This window comes from Syngnathus acus, chromosome 13 (assembly GCF_901709675.1).
Source record: "Syngnathus acus chromosome 13, fSynAcu1.2, whole genome shotgun sequence".
NCBI classification, from domain to species: Eukaryota; Metazoa; Chordata; class Actinopteri; order Syngnathiformes; family Syngnathidae; genus Syngnathus; species Syngnathus acus.
The window spans coordinates 6531967-6549415 of record NC_051098.1 but is presented as its reverse complement, the minus strand read 5'-3'; the positions used below and the strand labels follow the sequence as shown (position 1 = coordinate 6549415).

Below are 17449 nucleotides of genomic sequence, written 5' to 3'. Positions count from 1 at the left end.
AAGTATATAACAATATATATTTTATGTGTTTGTACGATAACCAACATTTACATAATGTATGTATGAACGTTCTTCTTTCTGTGATACTCTGATGGCTTATACCTCAAACTTGGTCAGAGTTCTTCAGTGCATCGCAGCAAAATGACTGCAGGCATTCAGAAGAGCTACGTACGTATGTATTAAGGGCAGATCAGTTAAGCGGTAGAAAGGTTGTTTACACACATCGACCAAAACATCAGGGACACTTGTTAACACAAACAAATAACAATAACATCCAACACAATGACACATGACTCAGACAAAGCGGGATTTCAACAACCGACTCTTTAGTTAATGATCGACCCACTCTATCATCTGAGCTATGTACGCCACAAGATTTGCATATCCGAAAAAGTGCATGCCAATGTGAGTGCAACGGAAACCACGCAACAAACATCGTCAAAATACATTGATTGGTGATGAATACACACGCGTGAGGAAATAACTCAAATAAGCATAATCGTAGAATGCAGCAGAGATGTAATGCCCGGGTCAACTACATGTGATGTTAACATTTGTATCATTTATGCACTATTGTTGACATTCGTATTGTCACTGACCACTGTTGTCGCTTGCGGATGGTGGATGTAAATAGACTATTTGAGCAAAATTGGGCACAAGTTAGGCATTAAATCAGAATGGGCCTCCTGAAAGTGATAATAGAGAGAAATCTATCATTTGCATTATAGTATAATACTCCAGTCTCCAGATACAATTGCATCTTGATCCTGCTCTTGTATTGCATCTTATTTGATCATGCTGGTGTATCTATATAAGGTGAATGGTGTGATAAGTCAATGAAGGGTTTAACTCCAAATTGCAAGTTGAGGCTGAAAAAGGATTTGCAGTACAGGCATAGGAGTGGTGAATTACTCTTTGAGATAGAAAGGCAACAAAACAAGTAAAGTTGTTTACAGGTGAAGGTGCTTGACAAGTCTTTGACCTTGAAAAGTGTCCCCCTCAATTCCTTGTTACACAATAGGAGCCTCATTATTAGCACGGGAGGCAAATCTGAAAAATGTGAGTAATGCGACTCAACTCGCCTCTAAACTCAAAACACATTCCAATGGATTTAGGCGCCAAGGGGGCGACAACTGGATGGAGGCAAAGCAGGTGTAGCACAGTCGTTTTTTGTTTTGTTTTTAATATTAGCACAGATTAATTATTAAGTTACTCTCATTGCCTCTTGACTGTATACGAATTCTTGAAATTGCATGATGAGTCGCTGTCTTTGGCCAACAAATGCCTCCGTCTGCGGTCAACTTTCAAGGAATGTAGGCGACGTTTACGCATTGGCACGGAATGACTCGAATGACAGCAAGCTGCGTAACGTGACAACCCGATTCCCCCTTTACTAACCCCAACAGCGTCGTGTCGCTTACCTGAGAAGAAAACACAGCCCGTGGATGAATTAGCAATTGAGCCAAGCAGCTTCCAAGCGAGATAGAAAGCAACACACACAAAAAAACATTTATATCCCGATGAGCCTCCGCACAAGCTTCAAGTTCCCCCATAGAGAAGCCCATTCTGTGCGTCTCCACCGGATACTACTGGAAAGTGCGCCATCATGTGGTGAAAATAAGTGCAGCCAGCAACAGGTAGGCCAATGGTGGTGGTTTTGGTTGCTGTCTTCAATGTCTCAGACATTGTCAACAGCCAACATATACGTACTAGGAAACATGCGCATTTTTTTTTTCAACATTTATTTGAGATTCACACTTACATTGTACCATTTGTTACCACATATATTGCATATATGCATATTTCTTAGATAATTTATGCTCGACACCAGTGGATAGCAGTGTTCCCCCAAGTATTTTTTCATACTACTGACACTGATAGCATAAGTAGAGTCAGTTTCTGATTTCAAATTAAGACAATGAGTGGCACTTTCTAAAAAAGAAAAAAGAAATAACTTTACTTGCACTAACGATAAATGAATACGTCAACCAAAACAGTATATCTTTAGATATACTATATCTATAGATATACTGTTTTGGTTGACGTATTGGTATAGTTGACTATAGTTGGTCAAATAAACCTAATCTAAACACTGTTTTTTTTTTAAGAATAGGCATTATGACACCGTGTAAAAATGAGGAAAAAACAGTACATTGTTTTCAATATAATCATCATCAACCATCACCATCCGAATTTCGTTCACTTTGTTCTGAAAATGTAACCGGATGTTGTTCTGCTATGTTGATATCTATAGATATACTGTTTTGGTTGACGTATTGGTATAGTTGACTATGGTTGGTAAAATAAACCTAATCCAAACACAGTTTTTTTTAAGAATAGGCATTATGACACCGTGTAAAAATGAGGAAAAAACAGTACATTGATTTTTTCAATATAATCATCATCAACCATCACCATCCGAATTTCGTTCACTTTGTTCTGGAAATGTAACCGGATGTTGTTCTGCTATGTTGAATACCTTGACGCATTTTAGTACCCACCAATGATGGACGCCAACAGAAATGCTGCTGCTGATGGGACGAGATGACCATTTCACTGTTTGTTCAACATTGGCGAATATTTCTTAGAAAATCGTGCAAATATGTGGGGGAAGTTAGTAAATAACTGTAAACAATCTGTAGTCTCCATCGTGTTTATTTGGTTCTGGTCAATGGAATTCTCTATCTTGGCTAGGAAGCGGTATTTAATCAGTAAACAGTAAGCAGCTCAAAACAATAAGCATATGGCCAACCGGGATTCGAAATAGAATTTGCAAAAGCAGGTAGCTCCCCATGATTGACCTAAAAAGCGCACTTTTTAGGGACATCAGTGGTGGAAACAAGAAGGTGCAAACCTGCACAAATCAAGGTCAAGTAAGTTACACCTTTAATTTCCTCTCTTTTCAACAATTTGTTGCATATATGATTTCATTTTGCGGGCAAAGGACAGCAGGTTGAGGGCATCTCATGGCCACTGCACGTTTTCCCGGCAAGAGCGTAAACGCTAGCTGGAACTCCCCGACGCTGGACAGACTTGTGTGTGTAAACGGAACACCGTGGATCTTTTACCTGCTGGAGGAGTGTGTGGATAACATGTGGCAGTACAGCAGCGTGGTGATCGGTCTTCTTTCCATGATTTGCTTTCTGCTATCCACTTTGCCGTGAGTAGATTATCTATCCATCTCAGTCGTGCATGGTTCTCAAACACGCTATCTTACGTAGAAATGGATAAAGTTTTTTTGTTGTTGTTGCAAATATTAATTTTTTTAAATGGGTTTGCCTGCAACACATTACCTAAAAAGCTGTGGTCAGGGACAACCAACTTGGGAGTTGATGAATGTTAAAAAAAAAAAAATATATATATATATATATATATACAATTTAGCTGTACTCAGTTATTCTTTAAATTCCACTAAACGGAGCCTGATTAGTATATTATCTATTTAGATCTACAATGCTAAAGTATTTGTCTACCTATCCTGGTTTCCATATCAGCCTGTCTCTTTACTACTAGTCAGGTCCATGAATCCTATAAGAATGCTAAAGTGGATGAGGCCATGTCTTTTGGCTTCCTCCTCTTCCTGTTCAGCGGTGATGTCACCAGCTTTGTGGGCTGCTACCTCACCAAACAGTTGCCAATTCAGGTCAACACGCACACGCTCACACACACGGTGCATCCCTCGTTTTCTATTTTCCATACTTTTGTTCAAACCACAATTTAAGTGGCGCAGGTGACAAGTTGGATCGAAGCAGCTTTTCCTTTCAATTTCCATATTTGACTGAGCATAGTTTCTTATGGTGTCTTCACAGGTGGTCACAGTGGTTTTCTACATCTTTACAGACCTTATTCTCATCTCACAGTTTATTTACTACAAGATAAAGAACAACTTGAGCAGAAGTAAGTGTGCTGTTGGATATTATTTGACTATTTGCACGTAACTGTACTGTACTTCGACTTTCCACAAGCATTTGCAGGTTTACTGCTGATGGCATCTGCCTCAATCTTATTCAAATGTGACAGAAAATGACTTTGCTGATTAAGTCTCAATTGATAGCAATGTAAACTACATTGAACAACTTTACGGTTTGTTCCTCATTTACCTTTTATGTGTTTTTCTACTCTCTGATATGTGCATTGTATTTTTGTGTGTCTATGTTGTAGAGAGCCCTGTGTTAAAATGGCTGTGCTTCCTCTGGTGTTTCACTGCAACACTTCTCCTGTTGGTTTTACCCAAACTCATCATAGAGAATTTAAAAAACAAAGAATCTCTCGTAAGGTCATTGTTCTGGAAATGGTTTCAAATTGTTGCTGTCCAATAAAACTCTTTGATTAATGCAGAACCAATAGTTGCATCTGTTTATAGTGATCATCAGCTAAAAACCATCTGATTCATAATCTAATGTTGTTGGCACTTTATTAGAACAGGTATAGGGCCATTATTTTAAATCGTGACCATTTTGTTTTTGCTAGTCCTTAAAACAAAGTAACCGATAATAGGGAGATCTGTAGAAAAAAAAGTGTTTGATTAACACTTCTAGCAACTAAATTAAAATAATGGAAAATGTTATATTAGTTGAGATTTGATGATACATGGATGAGAACACAGATTCCACAAAGAAGAGCTGCAACTAATGATTATTTTGATAATTGTTCAATTAATTGATTAACTGGATTTAAAAAACAATATTTTCCATCTGTTTATTCAAAAAATTTGATTATTTCAAATTGGCAGTGCACTGAAACAAATTGATGAAGGTTCAGTGACTGTTTTAGACTTCAACGTGTCAGCAAAAGGGCAAAAACAATGTTTTTCTCAAAGTAAAAGCAGATGTGTTTTTTTTTTTTTATTAAACACAAAGGTAATGTTCTACTTTCATTAAGGACCACAAATATCCATTCAGGGGAAGAAATGAATAGGTCAAATTTAAGGTATCTAAAAGATTAATCAATTCACAAAATAGTTGGCAATGAAATTGGAAATAGATTTTTTTGCCAATTAATTGTTGCACTTCGTGTCCAGTTAAACATCATCAAACCTGTCATAGTGGACTGACAGAGTTTTCATTGGACAGCATTATTATGCTGTTTTTGTCAACTAATATCAGTGACAGGTCGAGGGGTTTGTACAATAAATTCCCCCCTTTTCTGTTTCATCTCAGGGACCAAGTTCATCTAAAACATCGGAGGTTTCTGGCTATGTTTGTGGATACCTGGCCACCGTCTTTTACCTCTCATCGCGCTTCCCGCAGCTCTATAAAAATGTAAGTGACATTTTCTTGGCATCAGCAATCTGGGTGTGTTTTCTACGAGAGACCTTGGTTTGGCCAACTCTCCCCAGATGTATTCTCCAGACTTGCCTATTCATACATGCGACCAATGAGTAAGAATTTGTGTCCAATTGAGAAGCAGTCATTGGGAGACAATAGTGTTGTTGTTCTGAAGAATTATGTTGACTTAACTCAGTCTGTCTGTTAATAATTTTAGTCATCATCGTGTAATTCCAGAATAACCCTGACCCCTGCAAGTTGATTTATACTTTATGGACAAAGGTATCGGGTCACACTGAATTTCTTTGCATAAACCACTTCTGTTCTAGTTCCAAAGGAAGTCGACCGAGGGCACCTCTTACCTGCTGTTTGCGCTGGCCATGATGGGCAATGGGACGTATGGATTGAGCATCATAATGGTGCTACCAACGCTAAAGGACTCCAAACAGAAGTTCATCATAAAACATCTGGCCTGGCTCATCGGCAGTCAGGGAGTCCTAGTTCTAGACTTTTTCGTATCCTTAAAATCCCAAATTGCGCTTCGTGTCATCTGTTGACATTCTAATCTTGTTAAGCCCATATTCCATCTGTCAGGCAGTCATTGACAGCATGATGTCGGAATGATTAACTCAGAGAGGGGTAAATGTGTTGTTTGTTCCTAAATTGAACATTGAATGCATCTTAATAAATTACTGAAAGGACCTTGACCTTGTTGACCAGGTAACGATCCAGTTTGTTTTGTACAGGAAGAATAAATCAGCCAAAAGGTATACAACACTTGTTTCACTGGAAGTGGAGCCTCTCCTGTGTGAGGAAGAAGAACTTTCAGTCTTATAGCACACCTGAGCTTACCCACCACCTTTTGTCTGCACTTTTGTTGTAGTATCTTGTTAGCCACAATTCTAATAGTACAGCACTATACAAATCTTGAGTTCTGGCTGCACATCAATATTGGAAGACAACATTTTGATTTTCAACCAGCCTTGTCATTTCTCAATTGAGTTTAACGTCAGTATTATTATTATTATTATTATTATTGAAAGCGGCTCCTTATGTTCACAGCCTGCCAAATCATGAGCAGAGGAAATGACAACAATTTGTTATTATTCAAATTTCCTCATTCACAGACGCATTTTCGGCAGATCGCAGATTTACTTGGTTGATTAATTTCAAATTTAAAGGAGGGGCTCTACAGACCCAGCTATACAAGCAATTTTCCATATGTCCCCTTTAATTGTCCTAATCACAGCCCTACGGAGGCAATGTTGCATAATTATGTGATGTTGTTCTCAAAGTATTTTAGCATCAACTTTTAGGAGAAGTGAAATACCTATTTTTCTATTATTATTATTATATTATTATTATTATTACAGTGCAGTGTTCCTTCAGTGAAATTATACCTAATATCTCTTTATAGTTTTTAAGTTATGTCCTGAAATACAAGACTGCTATACAAACACAAGTTGACCAGGACGTCATGCTGCCCCATCATGGATATTTCATATAAGTGATACTTGGTATATACTTATTGCTATTAAAAACTAACGCACATCTTGTCAATGGTAATAGGATTATGATGCTACTGTGTGGAGTTAATTTAGATGGGAAATATATTTAGACTTATTAATAATACATAATTTTCAATATGTTTATTTTCCATGTGCACAGTACATACAATTACAGCCCCGTGTAATGAAATTCTTACTTTGGTCATTTATGCAATCAGAATAAATATAATTTTAACTTTGTAGAAGTGTTTACATAAGTATTGTATGCTTTTAGCATATTTTTTTTTAATTGTAAAACCTAAGTGCATCTGGCTGATATTGGCTGAATAAGCAATAAACTCATCTGTTAAAATATTTGCTTTAGCTGCTCCTTGTGACTTTACCAAAACAAGGTCATGTGCAACATTTTATACAGATCGTGCATGTATACTCTGTAATTTGGTCAGTCATAAGTAAGCATGTTTTTTTTTTTAGATATACCTACATATTCATACAGTACGAAAGACCATGTATCCTTTTTTTAATGTCCCTTCCGTAGAAATAGAACTAGTGAACTAGTCTAATTTGTGTAACAGTGAAAGTCTTTACACTGACATTGTATCTCGCTTCACCTACCCCTCTCATCATTAATTATGATAATGATGAAAGTCAGTAAACAGATGGTCAAGGTTTTGATATCACTGATTTAACTACCTACTACTGCAATACTACTACTACTACAAGTACTACAAGTACTACTCCAGGTACTGCTTTCAAGTACTACCACCATATATGTTGTTTTATGCACGATTGAATCGACATCTCTTGCTACCAATAGGTGAACAGTCTTCTCTAGGGGCGGGAGTATGTAAAGCTTGTTTCCTTGGGGGGCGGGACTTCCTTTTGATTTGCGGTTGGATGGCAGGGATCTATCGAGTTGACACGTAACGCAAGTTAAAGGTGCTATGCAGGCCTCTTTAGCCATTTCGGTCCAAACTTTTTCGCACAACTTCTGTAGGATTGCATCGGAGAAAAACACGGCGTAACGAAGAGGAGGGGTTAGGGTTAGACTTTTCGTTCCTCTGCAAACTCAGAACCTCGAGTCGTTTGGTGAAAATCTGTGCGACCACTTTTGAAGCAAAAACGACTGCGGCTGGTGTTGGCGTACGAAAGTAATGTTTACGTTAACCCGTCTGACCTGCGTGGAAATGTCTCCTGACTTGGAGTGACGGGTGAGGTTGGAAGTCGAGTCTGGAAGTTTCCAGCAGTAAAGACGGCGCTTACCCGCTCAAGCAGCGGGGAGGGGCGCGGGTTGAACATGGGAAACGGTGTGTGCTCGCGGAGGCAACGGAGGATTTTTCAGGTTCTCCTACTCGTCACCGTGGTTTGCGGAATGATGTACGGCGGCATGGTGTCGTACGAGATGCACAAGGAGCTGAAGCGGACGCAAGCCATGGCACTAAAGTACCAGCAGCACCAAGAGTCTCTGTCGGCTCAGCTCCAAGGTAAACACAGTGACTATTTCCTGATTGATTCCCCTTTGCGCGTGACATGTTGCACACTTTTCGATTTTGTTGTCTCTCATCTGTTTGGAACTTTGTAAGACCAAACTCCAGTTCAATTCGGCGTGAAGCATGACAAACCTCCAAAAGCAGTAGTAGGCGTTGGGAAGTTGGAGCAACTCAATTGTGAGGACAGTAAACTGATGGTCGTTCTCTGAAAGACAGGTCATGACCTTTTTCCCAGGGTGCTGTTTAATCTTCTGACCAGGTTACGTTTTAGCAAAGAGCTCAACTCCCAGCTAAGTGGATTCTCTGGGGGGGTTAATGCTTAATACAGGACCCCCCTACACACGCACGCACCCAAACTTACTTTGGGTGTAGTCTGTAGTTCTCAGCCTACAGTTGCTACCAAAACAATTATCATTATTTGCCTTCAAGCACTAGGAGAGCATGGTTTAATGGCGACGTTGTGCATTTTTTTCACATTTTAAAACAGTCAAGAATTATTGTAAACTTTGTCTACATAACGTAACTTGTCTTGATGTAATCAACTCGTTTTAGAGACCTTCTTTTTCACAGAAATCGGCCAATCACGATTGGTGACCATCAGTTGATGTATCACTCGTGCAGGCACTCAGACTACTTGTAGACAAACATTAAAAAGTCTGTTTTCCTTACTATGGAGGCCTGTACCTTTAAAGCCGAGGGTTATTTTGGAAAATGTCCTTCAACTTTTTTTTTTCTTTTTTTTTTTTCTTTTTTTTTTATTTATTTTTTTATACATCGAACCCGGATCAACTCATTCATGCTGCCTTGATCCTCTATGACTAGACCTGTTCATAACATTTGTCAACAATAGAAGCCAGGGTAATTCCAGTGACAGAAAATAATTAATGAATATGGTTGACTTGAACAGAAAACAATGACTCAAGCTTCAAGTTGCATTGGAAAATCAAAGTCAAAGTCAGCTTTATTGTCAATCCCTTCATATGTCAAGACACACAAAGAAACCGAAATTCCGTTTCCTCCATCCCACGGTGACGAGACATACAAGTAGGCGACACAAAACAAAAACAAGAAGGCACAAACCATAAATAATAAATAAAATAAAATGAGCGATGAATAAAAACAGACCAATAACCCATTGAATATGAGGGGCAAAACCGAGCCAGTGAGCATACAGCAAGAACAGGACGCTACGCTGAAAGGGGGAGCGAGTTCAGGATCCTAACAGCCTGGAGTACGAAGCTGTTGGAAAGTCTGGTGGTGCGGGAGCGCAGGCTCCTGTACCGCCTCCCAGAGGGCAGAAGTTCAAACAAAGAGTGAGCGGGGTGACTCACATCACTCACAATCTTGGTCGCCTTGAGAATACTGATCATTTCATGTTTAAAAAAAAAAAAAAAAAAGCGGTATGCCAAATAATGGTTGGTAATCAGACTTTCCTAGCCTGTATTTAGCAATTCTGAATTGTTTTGGACTACATACACCTGGAACTTAAGTGTTTGAGTTTAATTATTTACCAACAGTATTTTCTTCACCTGAGCCATAACATTGAAACACATACCCAAAATGTTTCCCATGTGTATGCAATGAAAATATTACTACCGTAATTTTCGGACTATAAGTCGCGGTTTTTTTCATAGTTTGGGTGGGGGGGCGACTTATACTCAGGAGCGACTTATATACATATATATGTTTTTTTTTCACTTTTTTGGGCATTTTATGGCTGGTGCGACTTATACTCCGGTGCGACTTATAGTCCGAAAATTACGGTACTTTGTTTTTTTCTTCTTCTTTATTTCTTTAAAACAACAGCCTTGTTTGTTTCAGTTTCCATTTCAAGACAAAAGCCCATTTCATAGACCATGTTCTGGCACTGTGCCACAAGTTCTCCAAGTCAGGAAGGGCCTAATAGAATGCTATGCCCATTAAACCAACTCCAACGTCAGAGCCATTTCATTGATGGTGTATGTGTGTGTGTGTTTGTGTGTAAATGGGGCAGCTGGAGCTAAGGGCCAGCGCGTTCACTGGTATTGACACACTTCTGTTCCATTACAGAATGCTGAAGGGCTTTAAAGAAAACGTGCAAGTGATTTTAGAATGTTGGTATGATCACAAACCTATTTTGCAAAGATGTGTTTCGAAGTAGCGAGGTGAGACTTGGACTTCATTGTCCAAATATTTAACAAGATACTTCATACCTGTGTTTCATGTTTGCTTCCTGAGTACACATCAGTACAAGATGACACTTTAAAAGGGCTCTTATCCCGTGTAACTAGTTTGACTTCATATTGTGGTGTGGGACACTCAGCATTTATACAGTTGGTGTAACTTGATACAGATGGATGAGTGTTGATTGTTTCCTGTTCCATCTATTTTCCATTTGTGAGTGAGGTCAGTATAGACAATAGGAGGAGTTTCAAAACATTACAAAAATGTGCTTATGAACATGATAATTTCAAATTATACTAACACAATTAACCAGTGCTTCACTCCTCGTGCTGTGATTGACAGTATTTGGGCTGTAAGCCACCAGCCCTTTTTTTTCTTTTTGATGGCGCTGCCGTGAGCGTCTATGTTTTTTAGACATCTTCCCAGCAGGCATGCAGTTATTTATTTATTTTTTCCTTTGTTTTGGCGTTGTGTCTTATGGGTTTGATGACTTATAGCTTGTCGCACTTCCTGGTTTCCTGTGATGGCGCAATATTGAGTGGCAGCGTTTTCTTGGAGCCTATTAAGTTTGCGCTCATGTCATCTGTGTGTCTTTATATACCCACTCTGCGGCATGAATGCTGCTGGACCAGAATTTCCTAAGGGAGCAATCCAAGGGATGAATAAAGTTAAGTCTATGTCATCAGGCTGTATTGGAAATTGGCCTGAAACCGAGACATTGGTCGCTTATTCTTCCACAACAGAGAAATAGACTGCTGTGTACGTGCACGTTTTAGAAGACATTTTATAATAGTAATGTGGCACTCAATATCAAAATCTTATGATATGATATCTTAACGGTGTTAAGGGCACAGTAGGCATGGTAATATTGTAATACTATTGAGAGAAACAAAAAAAATACTTTGGGAACAATGCTACACTGCGAAAAATTAAGTGCCATGAATGATAACTTTTAAAAAGAGGTCATCGCAACTACTGCGTAAAAAAGGCAAATAAACACAGTCATGACATGACACATGATTGGCTTATCCAAATTATGGATAAGATTATCTCTTTAACACTTCTAGTTTGTACTGACAATTGATCAGTCAAAAATTCTCATTTAAAATTAAACTCCTGCCTTGTCGCCATATCACAATGTTTCCTTCCTCTTTTCACCTTCACATTTGCAGTGGTGTATGAGCATCGATCAAGACTGGAGAAGTCGCTTCAGAAGGAGAGGTTAGAGCACAAAAAGGCCAAAGAAGGTGAGATGACAAATAGGAACATTTGTTTCTATCTCATTCAGATGCTTCATGCAAAATTACCAATGCTGATGTTAAAATGTACACATTTTAAACAAGTTTGATGTTATTTTATTTTTTTAAAAACAAACTTTTTTTCGTTTCCAGATTACCTGGTGTATAAACTGGATTCACAACAGTCACTGAATAAAGAAAAGGTACTTTATTTCCCATTAAGCATCTTAACCTTATCTTTTATTTGAAATGATCATTCAAATATTCAATATTATTTCAAGTTTGTCTTCGTCAGCTTCCCATTGTTCAATGTGTGTGGTGTGTCTCCCACGAGCTGTTTGACTAGTAAGACTGAACATTAAAGAGAAGTGTGTTTTTACAACATTTTGTTTGTGCTCTCACACAGCAAGAGTCCAGCAGCAAACTGAGCTCGCTACACGTGCAACATCAGATGCTCAAGGTTCGGAGTCGCTTTGTCCCAGCAAATAGAAATACTGTAATGTCCGTCATGATGACCGCAATGACCTCTGAGTTGTCTCTCAGAACACGCACGAGGATCTGAAGAAGCAGCTTTATGATATGCAAGAGCAGCATCAGATGCAGGGAAATGATCACAACCGGCTGCTAGAAGAGCACAGAGAGCGCTATGAAAAAATGCAGCAAGTCAAAGAAAGTGAGGTGGCCCAGCTGAAAGGTGCTGATTTCATTTTATTGAATAATTATGAGTATGTCTAGTTCTATTTGCCACGTTGTTGTTGAGCCACAACCATCCCACTTTCAATACTCTTGCTTTGTCTCCACCTTGTGACATAACTAGTAACTACATGTTACCAGGTACTCAACTGTGGTTAGCATATCTGTCTCACAGTTTGACAATCCGGGTCAGAACATTTCCATGTGTCTTTTGGGTTTTCTCTCCATATTTGTGTGTTTACTCCTGGTACGCTGCTTTTCTCCCTCACGCCCAAAGCATGCATGTTGAGTTAATCAGATAATTGACATCTCTTGACCTTAGATAAGTGTGTGTGCTTGTGTATGATTGTTTGCGTCTGTGCTCTGCTATTGACTGCACAGTGCAGACCAGTCCAAATTTTAAGAGGCCTCTCACGCAAAGTCAGCTATGATACATTTCATTTACCCACAATCCTAGTGAGCGATACTGTGTAGATGGAAGGCTTTACATAAACGGTATTACTTATTTTATTCAGGATGGGATTGTAATGTTGATAATGCAATTCAGGCGTCAGGTCTCTTGCTTCAAGCCTCCCTTTTCTACCTGCAGACAATGTATTTAACCTCAGAGAAGAAAATAAGCAGCTAAGAAAAGCCCATCATGAAATTCACATCCAACTGCAGGATGCTCAGGTGAGACTTTTTAATCTACTTATCAGACTCGTTGCTTCCTTCTTTGTAATCAGTTGCTGGCCTGTTAAGGTGTATGTTCTGTTGTGTAATAGATTTTAGGCACTGGGATCTCAAAAGAATTGAGTGGAAAATGCAGAGAATGAGTCCTATTTCATCCAGTTAAGTGTTGCTTTGAATAATGTTGTTACCTTTGTGTTCAGGTGAGACATCAAGACCTGAAGAAGGCACACGATCAGGTCACGCTGTCACTAGAAGACCACAAGAATGCGCTAGCGGCAGCTCAGGTAGGCAACAGTTAAATGGGTTCATAAAAACAGTATGGTATGAAAATAAGACTTAAGATCTAGCCACTGTGTTGATATTAATATAACAATATAGCACTATAAAATTAATATAACACAATTGTTAATGTCAAATACTAGTCTAAGTCAAGTCTGCGATGTACTGAAGCCGCGATAATCGAACCGCGATGTAGCGAGGGATTACTGTAATGCATTTCACAGTTCAGAGACATTTCTAAGATCACATCAATCTCTTCTCTCGTGACATGTCTGTTTAAACCCTGTGGTGCTGCTATTGTAGGTACAAGTTAATGAATACAAAGAGCTGAAGGAGTCCCTTAACAAGGCACCAAACATGAGACAGCCTGAGCAAAACTCTGTGCTCCAGCAACCAGATCCAAAGTCCCAGCAGGCCTTTGTATTGAAGCAGCCAAATGAGGAGGTGCCTGTACTGAAAGAGGATCACCATGATACTGCGTCCAGGGTAATTTGATAGTATTTTTTTCCCCCCCTCTAGGCTTACCCAACAAAAAACGTGTGTTCACATCAAAATTTTGTTTCAGTTGGATCAGCAAGAGCCCAAAGTCCAGTCTCACCCCACCACGTCAGAGAAAGATGAGGAGGGAGATGCAGAGAGGAAGAGGGAGCTGGCTGAGGAAGAAATGGCCCAAGCAGGACAGCCTCAAAAGCTAGAGGAGGAGGACCCCGATCAACAGCGGGAGGAGCAACGGGAAGATGATGAAAGCGAGCAAGAACTGGAACAGCCAGACGAAAACGCCTTGGACAGCCAGAAACATCAGCTACTTGTCAGAATCAGTTTACTCATCTGAACGTCATAATTCTGAGCATGTTTCACAGTCAATAACTGCAATTTTTTTTAAAGACAAACCTACCACGCAACTCAATTAGCTTCTACCCCAAAACAAGTTGTTGAAAAGTAATTTCTTCCACTTCTTGTTTCATTTTTAAATTTCCCCTAGGAGGTATGATGCACCTGTGTCTTACATAATTATAAGATGAAAATAAATATGTATTTCAGAAGCCACAGCAAGGGGTGGAGCGTGCCAAATCCGCTTATGAGCAGCAGCAGGAGCAGCAGCGCCTGGAAGTTCTGAAGGCCGAAGAGCGCCGCTTGATCCAAATGCGACAGGACTCCCTGCAGGCCCAGAGAGAGAAGGTGCTGAGGGAGAGGGAGGCAAAGCTGAAGGAAGAACAGGAGAGGGAGAAGCAGCAGCATCAGGAGGCTGACCGACGGGAGCAGCTGCTAAGAGAGGAGCAACAAAGGTCAGACAAACTCACAGACAGATGCATGCAGCCAGTGACAATGTGATCACGACAGGCATGTTTGGACCGCAAATTAACACATTTTAAGTCGAAAAGTGCCATTCCTAAGACATTTTAGGAGTTCTGGGATGAGCTGTGTTTTATGTCTTTGTTCTCAGGAAGAAGGCCGAGTATGAAGACATGGACCATGATCTAGACCAACGAGAAATGCATCACACTGATAGTAAAGAAGGTAAAACGTAATATTCACATCTAGTATGTTTTTGAAACTTTGTCAGAGGAGTTTATTTGTTTCTTCTTTTTTTTTTTTCCCACAGAGAAACATTCTGTCTTGTTACACGGTGGCATGAAGATGCCACATCAGCAGGTGATTTCTTTGTCCTTGTTATATCAAGCTCGTCAGGCCTAACTTTGTTTTGCATGCACACACCAGTTTGAAAGTTTCCAACAGGAAATTGGGTGAAAAAACAGATTCCAACAGCAAAGGTGAAACAAGTGTGTTTAGTTCCCCTCTGCCTTTTACTCTACCACAGGGTGCCATCGGTGGCGGCGAACTGGACCCCGAGGATGATCCTAACAACCAGGGAGAGGACGAATTTGAAGAAGCAGAGGAAGACCAGTCACATCATCGTGTTAAGAAGGATGACGTTCTGGAGGAAGAAGAAGAGGAGGAGGAGCCGGCAAAAGCCAAGCACGAAGACTCACACGAAGGCCCCGAGAATCCTGCTATGGAGGACGAGCTGGTGGTGAGTTGATGCACTGAGAAGAATTGGAATATAGCCAAAAGGGAGATGGTATTGCTTGAAAGGGTAACAATCCAAGTGGACATATGACATCATGTGAGCCCACGTGTGTGCGTCTCTCTCCAGATTGCTGGAAACCCAGATCAGCAGGAGGACAATCCAGATGACCAGTATCAGGAGGACGCTGAGGAGGAGGTGATAACACCACCATTTGTTAGTTATGGTTATATGAGACTGGCATAATAGGATTTTTTTTTTCTCTAAAGAATTTATAAAGAATCTATTTACTTGTTTAATGAGTGGTGGGCTGTCAGTTAATTAAACAATTAAACTTTAATTGTACTTGAGCTGAAAGTTTGAATGCTCATATGAACCTGACCAAATGTGCACGCCATTTATCTGATCGTTCATATTCTGTTTAGGCAAATGTCAAAAAGGCATCCCATGTCTTACTTCCAATGTATTTTTTGTAACATGGTTTATCTTTTTTTAATTGCCTAATGCCACGACATGAGTCACTTATGTCATGCGTCTCTGATCTAAAAGGCTCAGGAGGACATTGCTGGTGAGAAGGAGAGCGAGGACAAACTGGAGGAGGATGAGGAGGAGACATATATTGAGGAGAACACAGAACAGGTCGGTTACTTGGTATACAATTTTTCTATGTTGTTGGGTGGGTAGTCGCGTTTTAACATCACAGCCTGCAAAAGGTTATGTAGTATTTGCTCCGTACATCCAAATACACCACGGTAGTATGTTGACATTGTCAGCCTCAGTTTCGTGCCAAATGGTTTTAAAATGTCATTTGCTTGTTATGACGTAAGTGGCAGTGAGATGCACTCGTATGCAGGGACCACACAAGAGAGAGCCTCACGGCAAAGACCCTGAGGAAGAGAATTACGAGGAAGAGGGGCCCGGTCGAGACAAGGGAACCGTTCGACGGGCGGAAATGTAAATCTGAAAGAAACACTGAGAAGTTCGTCGTCTCCATTCCCAAAAATGAAGCCAACAGCCATCCACTCAAGACTCCAAGAAGGACGATTGGGATCGAACTCCTGGAGATGGCGAAGGCTTTTGTTGGAACCGATCCGCTTTCACTGTGCAATTGAACGGAATGTAATTGGTGAGGATGGTTTTACATGCTGTATAATGTTTTTTTTATATTCATACCTTCTACACATGCAAAGAATGTACTTTCAGCAAGATGGCTGTAAAGTCAAAAAGATAAGTTAATATTCTTTGTTTAAAAAGGTCAGTAAAATGTTCATCTGGTATTCCAATCAATCACTTGTTCTTTTATTTATTATTGATTGATTGTGACGCCTTTGACAATCAAGCAAGGTGCAATTTCAAGCCAAGTTTGTCACACGGACATGTGCCTTTCCATTCAGATTTCTCATTTTGCATTTTCAAACGTATAGCATATGGAAAGATGGCATGTAACAAGAAATTTCTGCCTTATCATACACTGTCCACCTTTTTAAAATTTTCCGTCAACAAATCCGATGCAATTTTCATTACAATGTACAATAAAATGATGCTGTCTTTTTGTATATTTTTCAACTGTATTTGAAGCAAAAGTGGGATTTTAATGACCGATATTTTGTCAACTGAATGTTTTGTGTGGAATAAAGATTTCAGTTGTATTTTGTTTGCCACGGTAATTGATTTCACTACTTGTTAATGTTATTTTGAAATGTCATTATATTGGATGTTAATATTTTGTCTATGACAATATATATATAATATATAATGTCATATAACACTATTCACAACATAATTTATATAAGACAGTGTCATGACATTTCAAAGGGTCAGAGGATGTTTATGGTATTGCCTAATGTAAGAGTTAAGCTATGCAAAACATGCCAATTTCCTTTTTATTATTAACTGTACAAAATATTAATTCTGCTGTGACGAGACTGCAGCTTTAAGTGGTGATCTTTTGCCTGCCCATAATATTAGGGGGAAAATTATCATAAAACAACTTCCGATGATTACATTTTAACACTAGTCCCTACTGGTCGCAAAGCCCCTGACTTAAACCTTGTCTTCTGCATTTAATTTCACCGCTGCAGTGTTAATGAGCTCTCCCATACCACATGAAGAC

The 17449-nt window shown here is 39.5% G+C and overlaps 3 protein-coding genes across 8 annotated transcripts in view; 2 read left to right on the top strand and 1 right to left on the bottom strand.

The window, feature by feature from the left end:
- veph1 (ventricular zone expressed PH domain-containing 1) overlaps positions 1 to 1597 on the bottom strand; it is a 41474-nt gene extending 39877 nt beyond the window's left edge. Inside the window, exon 1 of one of the 2 annotated variants that reach the window (XM_037268683.1) lies at positions 1422 to 1597. In XM_037268683.1, the coding sequence (XP_037124578.1) occupies positions 1422 to 1565 (144 nt within the window). In that variant the 5' untranslated portion in view covers positions 1566 to 1597. The remainder of the gene's footprint in view (positions 1 to 1421) is intronic. The other variant, XM_037268684.1, reaches the window with a different exon arrangement.
- LOC119133068 (lysosomal amino acid transporter 1 homolog) lies at positions 1575 to 7129 on the top strand. Of its 4 annotated transcripts, XM_037268721.1 has the most exons (9): positions 2469 to 2667; positions 2822 to 2873; positions 2945 to 3160; positions 3514 to 3643; positions 3810 to 3897; positions 4162 to 4271; positions 5160 to 5261; positions 5597 to 5782; positions 5988 to 7129. In XM_037268721.1, exons 3-9 carry the CDS (start codon positions 2967 to 2969, stop codon positions 6102 to 6104), a joined length of 927 nt encoding a protein of 308 aa, XP_037124616.1. In that variant the 5' UTR covers positions 2469 to 2667; positions 2822 to 2873; positions 2945 to 2966; the 3' UTR covers positions 6105 to 7129. The 4 variants fall into 4 exon arrangements, with proteins under 4 accessions (XP_037124617.1, XP_037124616.1, XP_037124615.1 ...); XM_037268722.1 differs by lacking the exons at positions 2469 to 2667; positions 2822 to 2873 and adding an exon at positions 1575 to 1637; XM_037268720.1 differs by having other exon boundaries at positions 2469 to 2873; positions 2950 to 3160.
- A 524-nt stretch (positions 7130 to 7653) lies between these two features.
- golim4a (golgi integral membrane protein 4a) lies at positions 7654 to 16985 on the top strand. 2 transcript variants are annotated; one of them, XM_037268690.1, is made up of 16 exons: positions 7654 to 8259; positions 11601 to 11675; positions 11820 to 11869; positions 12073 to 12126; positions 12210 to 12360; positions 12949 to 13031; positions 13232 to 13315; positions 13614 to 13796; positions 13876 to 14118; positions 14352 to 14596; positions 14755 to 14828; positions 14914 to 14963; positions 15130 to 15342; positions 15466 to 15534; positions 15886 to 15975; positions 16190 to 16985. In XM_037268690.1, the coding sequence occupies exons 1-16, from the start codon at positions 8073 to 8075 to the stop codon at positions 16292 to 16294; spliced, it is 1956 nt and encodes a 651-aa protein (XP_037124585.1). In that variant the 5' UTR covers positions 7654 to 8072; the 3' UTR covers positions 16295 to 16985. The 2 variants fall into 2 exon arrangements, with proteins under 2 accessions (XP_037124585.1, XP_037124587.1); XM_037268692.1 differs by having other exon boundaries at positions 7896 to 8259; positions 16164 to 16299.
- The last annotated feature ends 464 nt before the right edge of the window (positions 16986 to 17449 follow it).

Excerpts from the sequence above, each read along its gene's own strand:
- LOC119133068 (XM_037268722.1), top strand. The coding sequence starts at position 2,967 with ATGGCCACTGCACGTTTTCCCGGCAAGAGCGTAAACGCTAGCTGGAAC. Across the intron at positions 3,161-3,513 it reads TTTCTGCTATCCACTTTGCC|TCAGGTCCATGAATCCTATA; the intron begins GTGAGTAGATTA and ends CTTTACTACTAG. Across the intron at positions 3,898-4,161 it reads AAAGAACAACTTGAGCAGAA|AGAGCCCTGTGTTAAAATGG; the intron begins GTAAGTGTGCTG and ends TCTATGTTGTAG.
- golim4a (XM_037268690.1), top strand. The coding sequence starts at position 8,073 with ATGGGAAACGGTGTGTGCTCGCGGAGGCAACGGAGGATTTTTCAGGTT. Across the intron at positions 14,119-14,351 it reads GCCAGAAACATCAGCTACTT|AAGCCACAGCAAGGGGTGGA; the intron begins GTCAGAATCAGT and ends TATGTATTTCAG. Across the intron at positions 15,343-15,465 it reads CTATGGAGGACGAGCTGGTG|ATTGCTGGAAACCCAGATCA; the intron begins GTGAGTTGATGC and ends GTCTCTCTCCAG.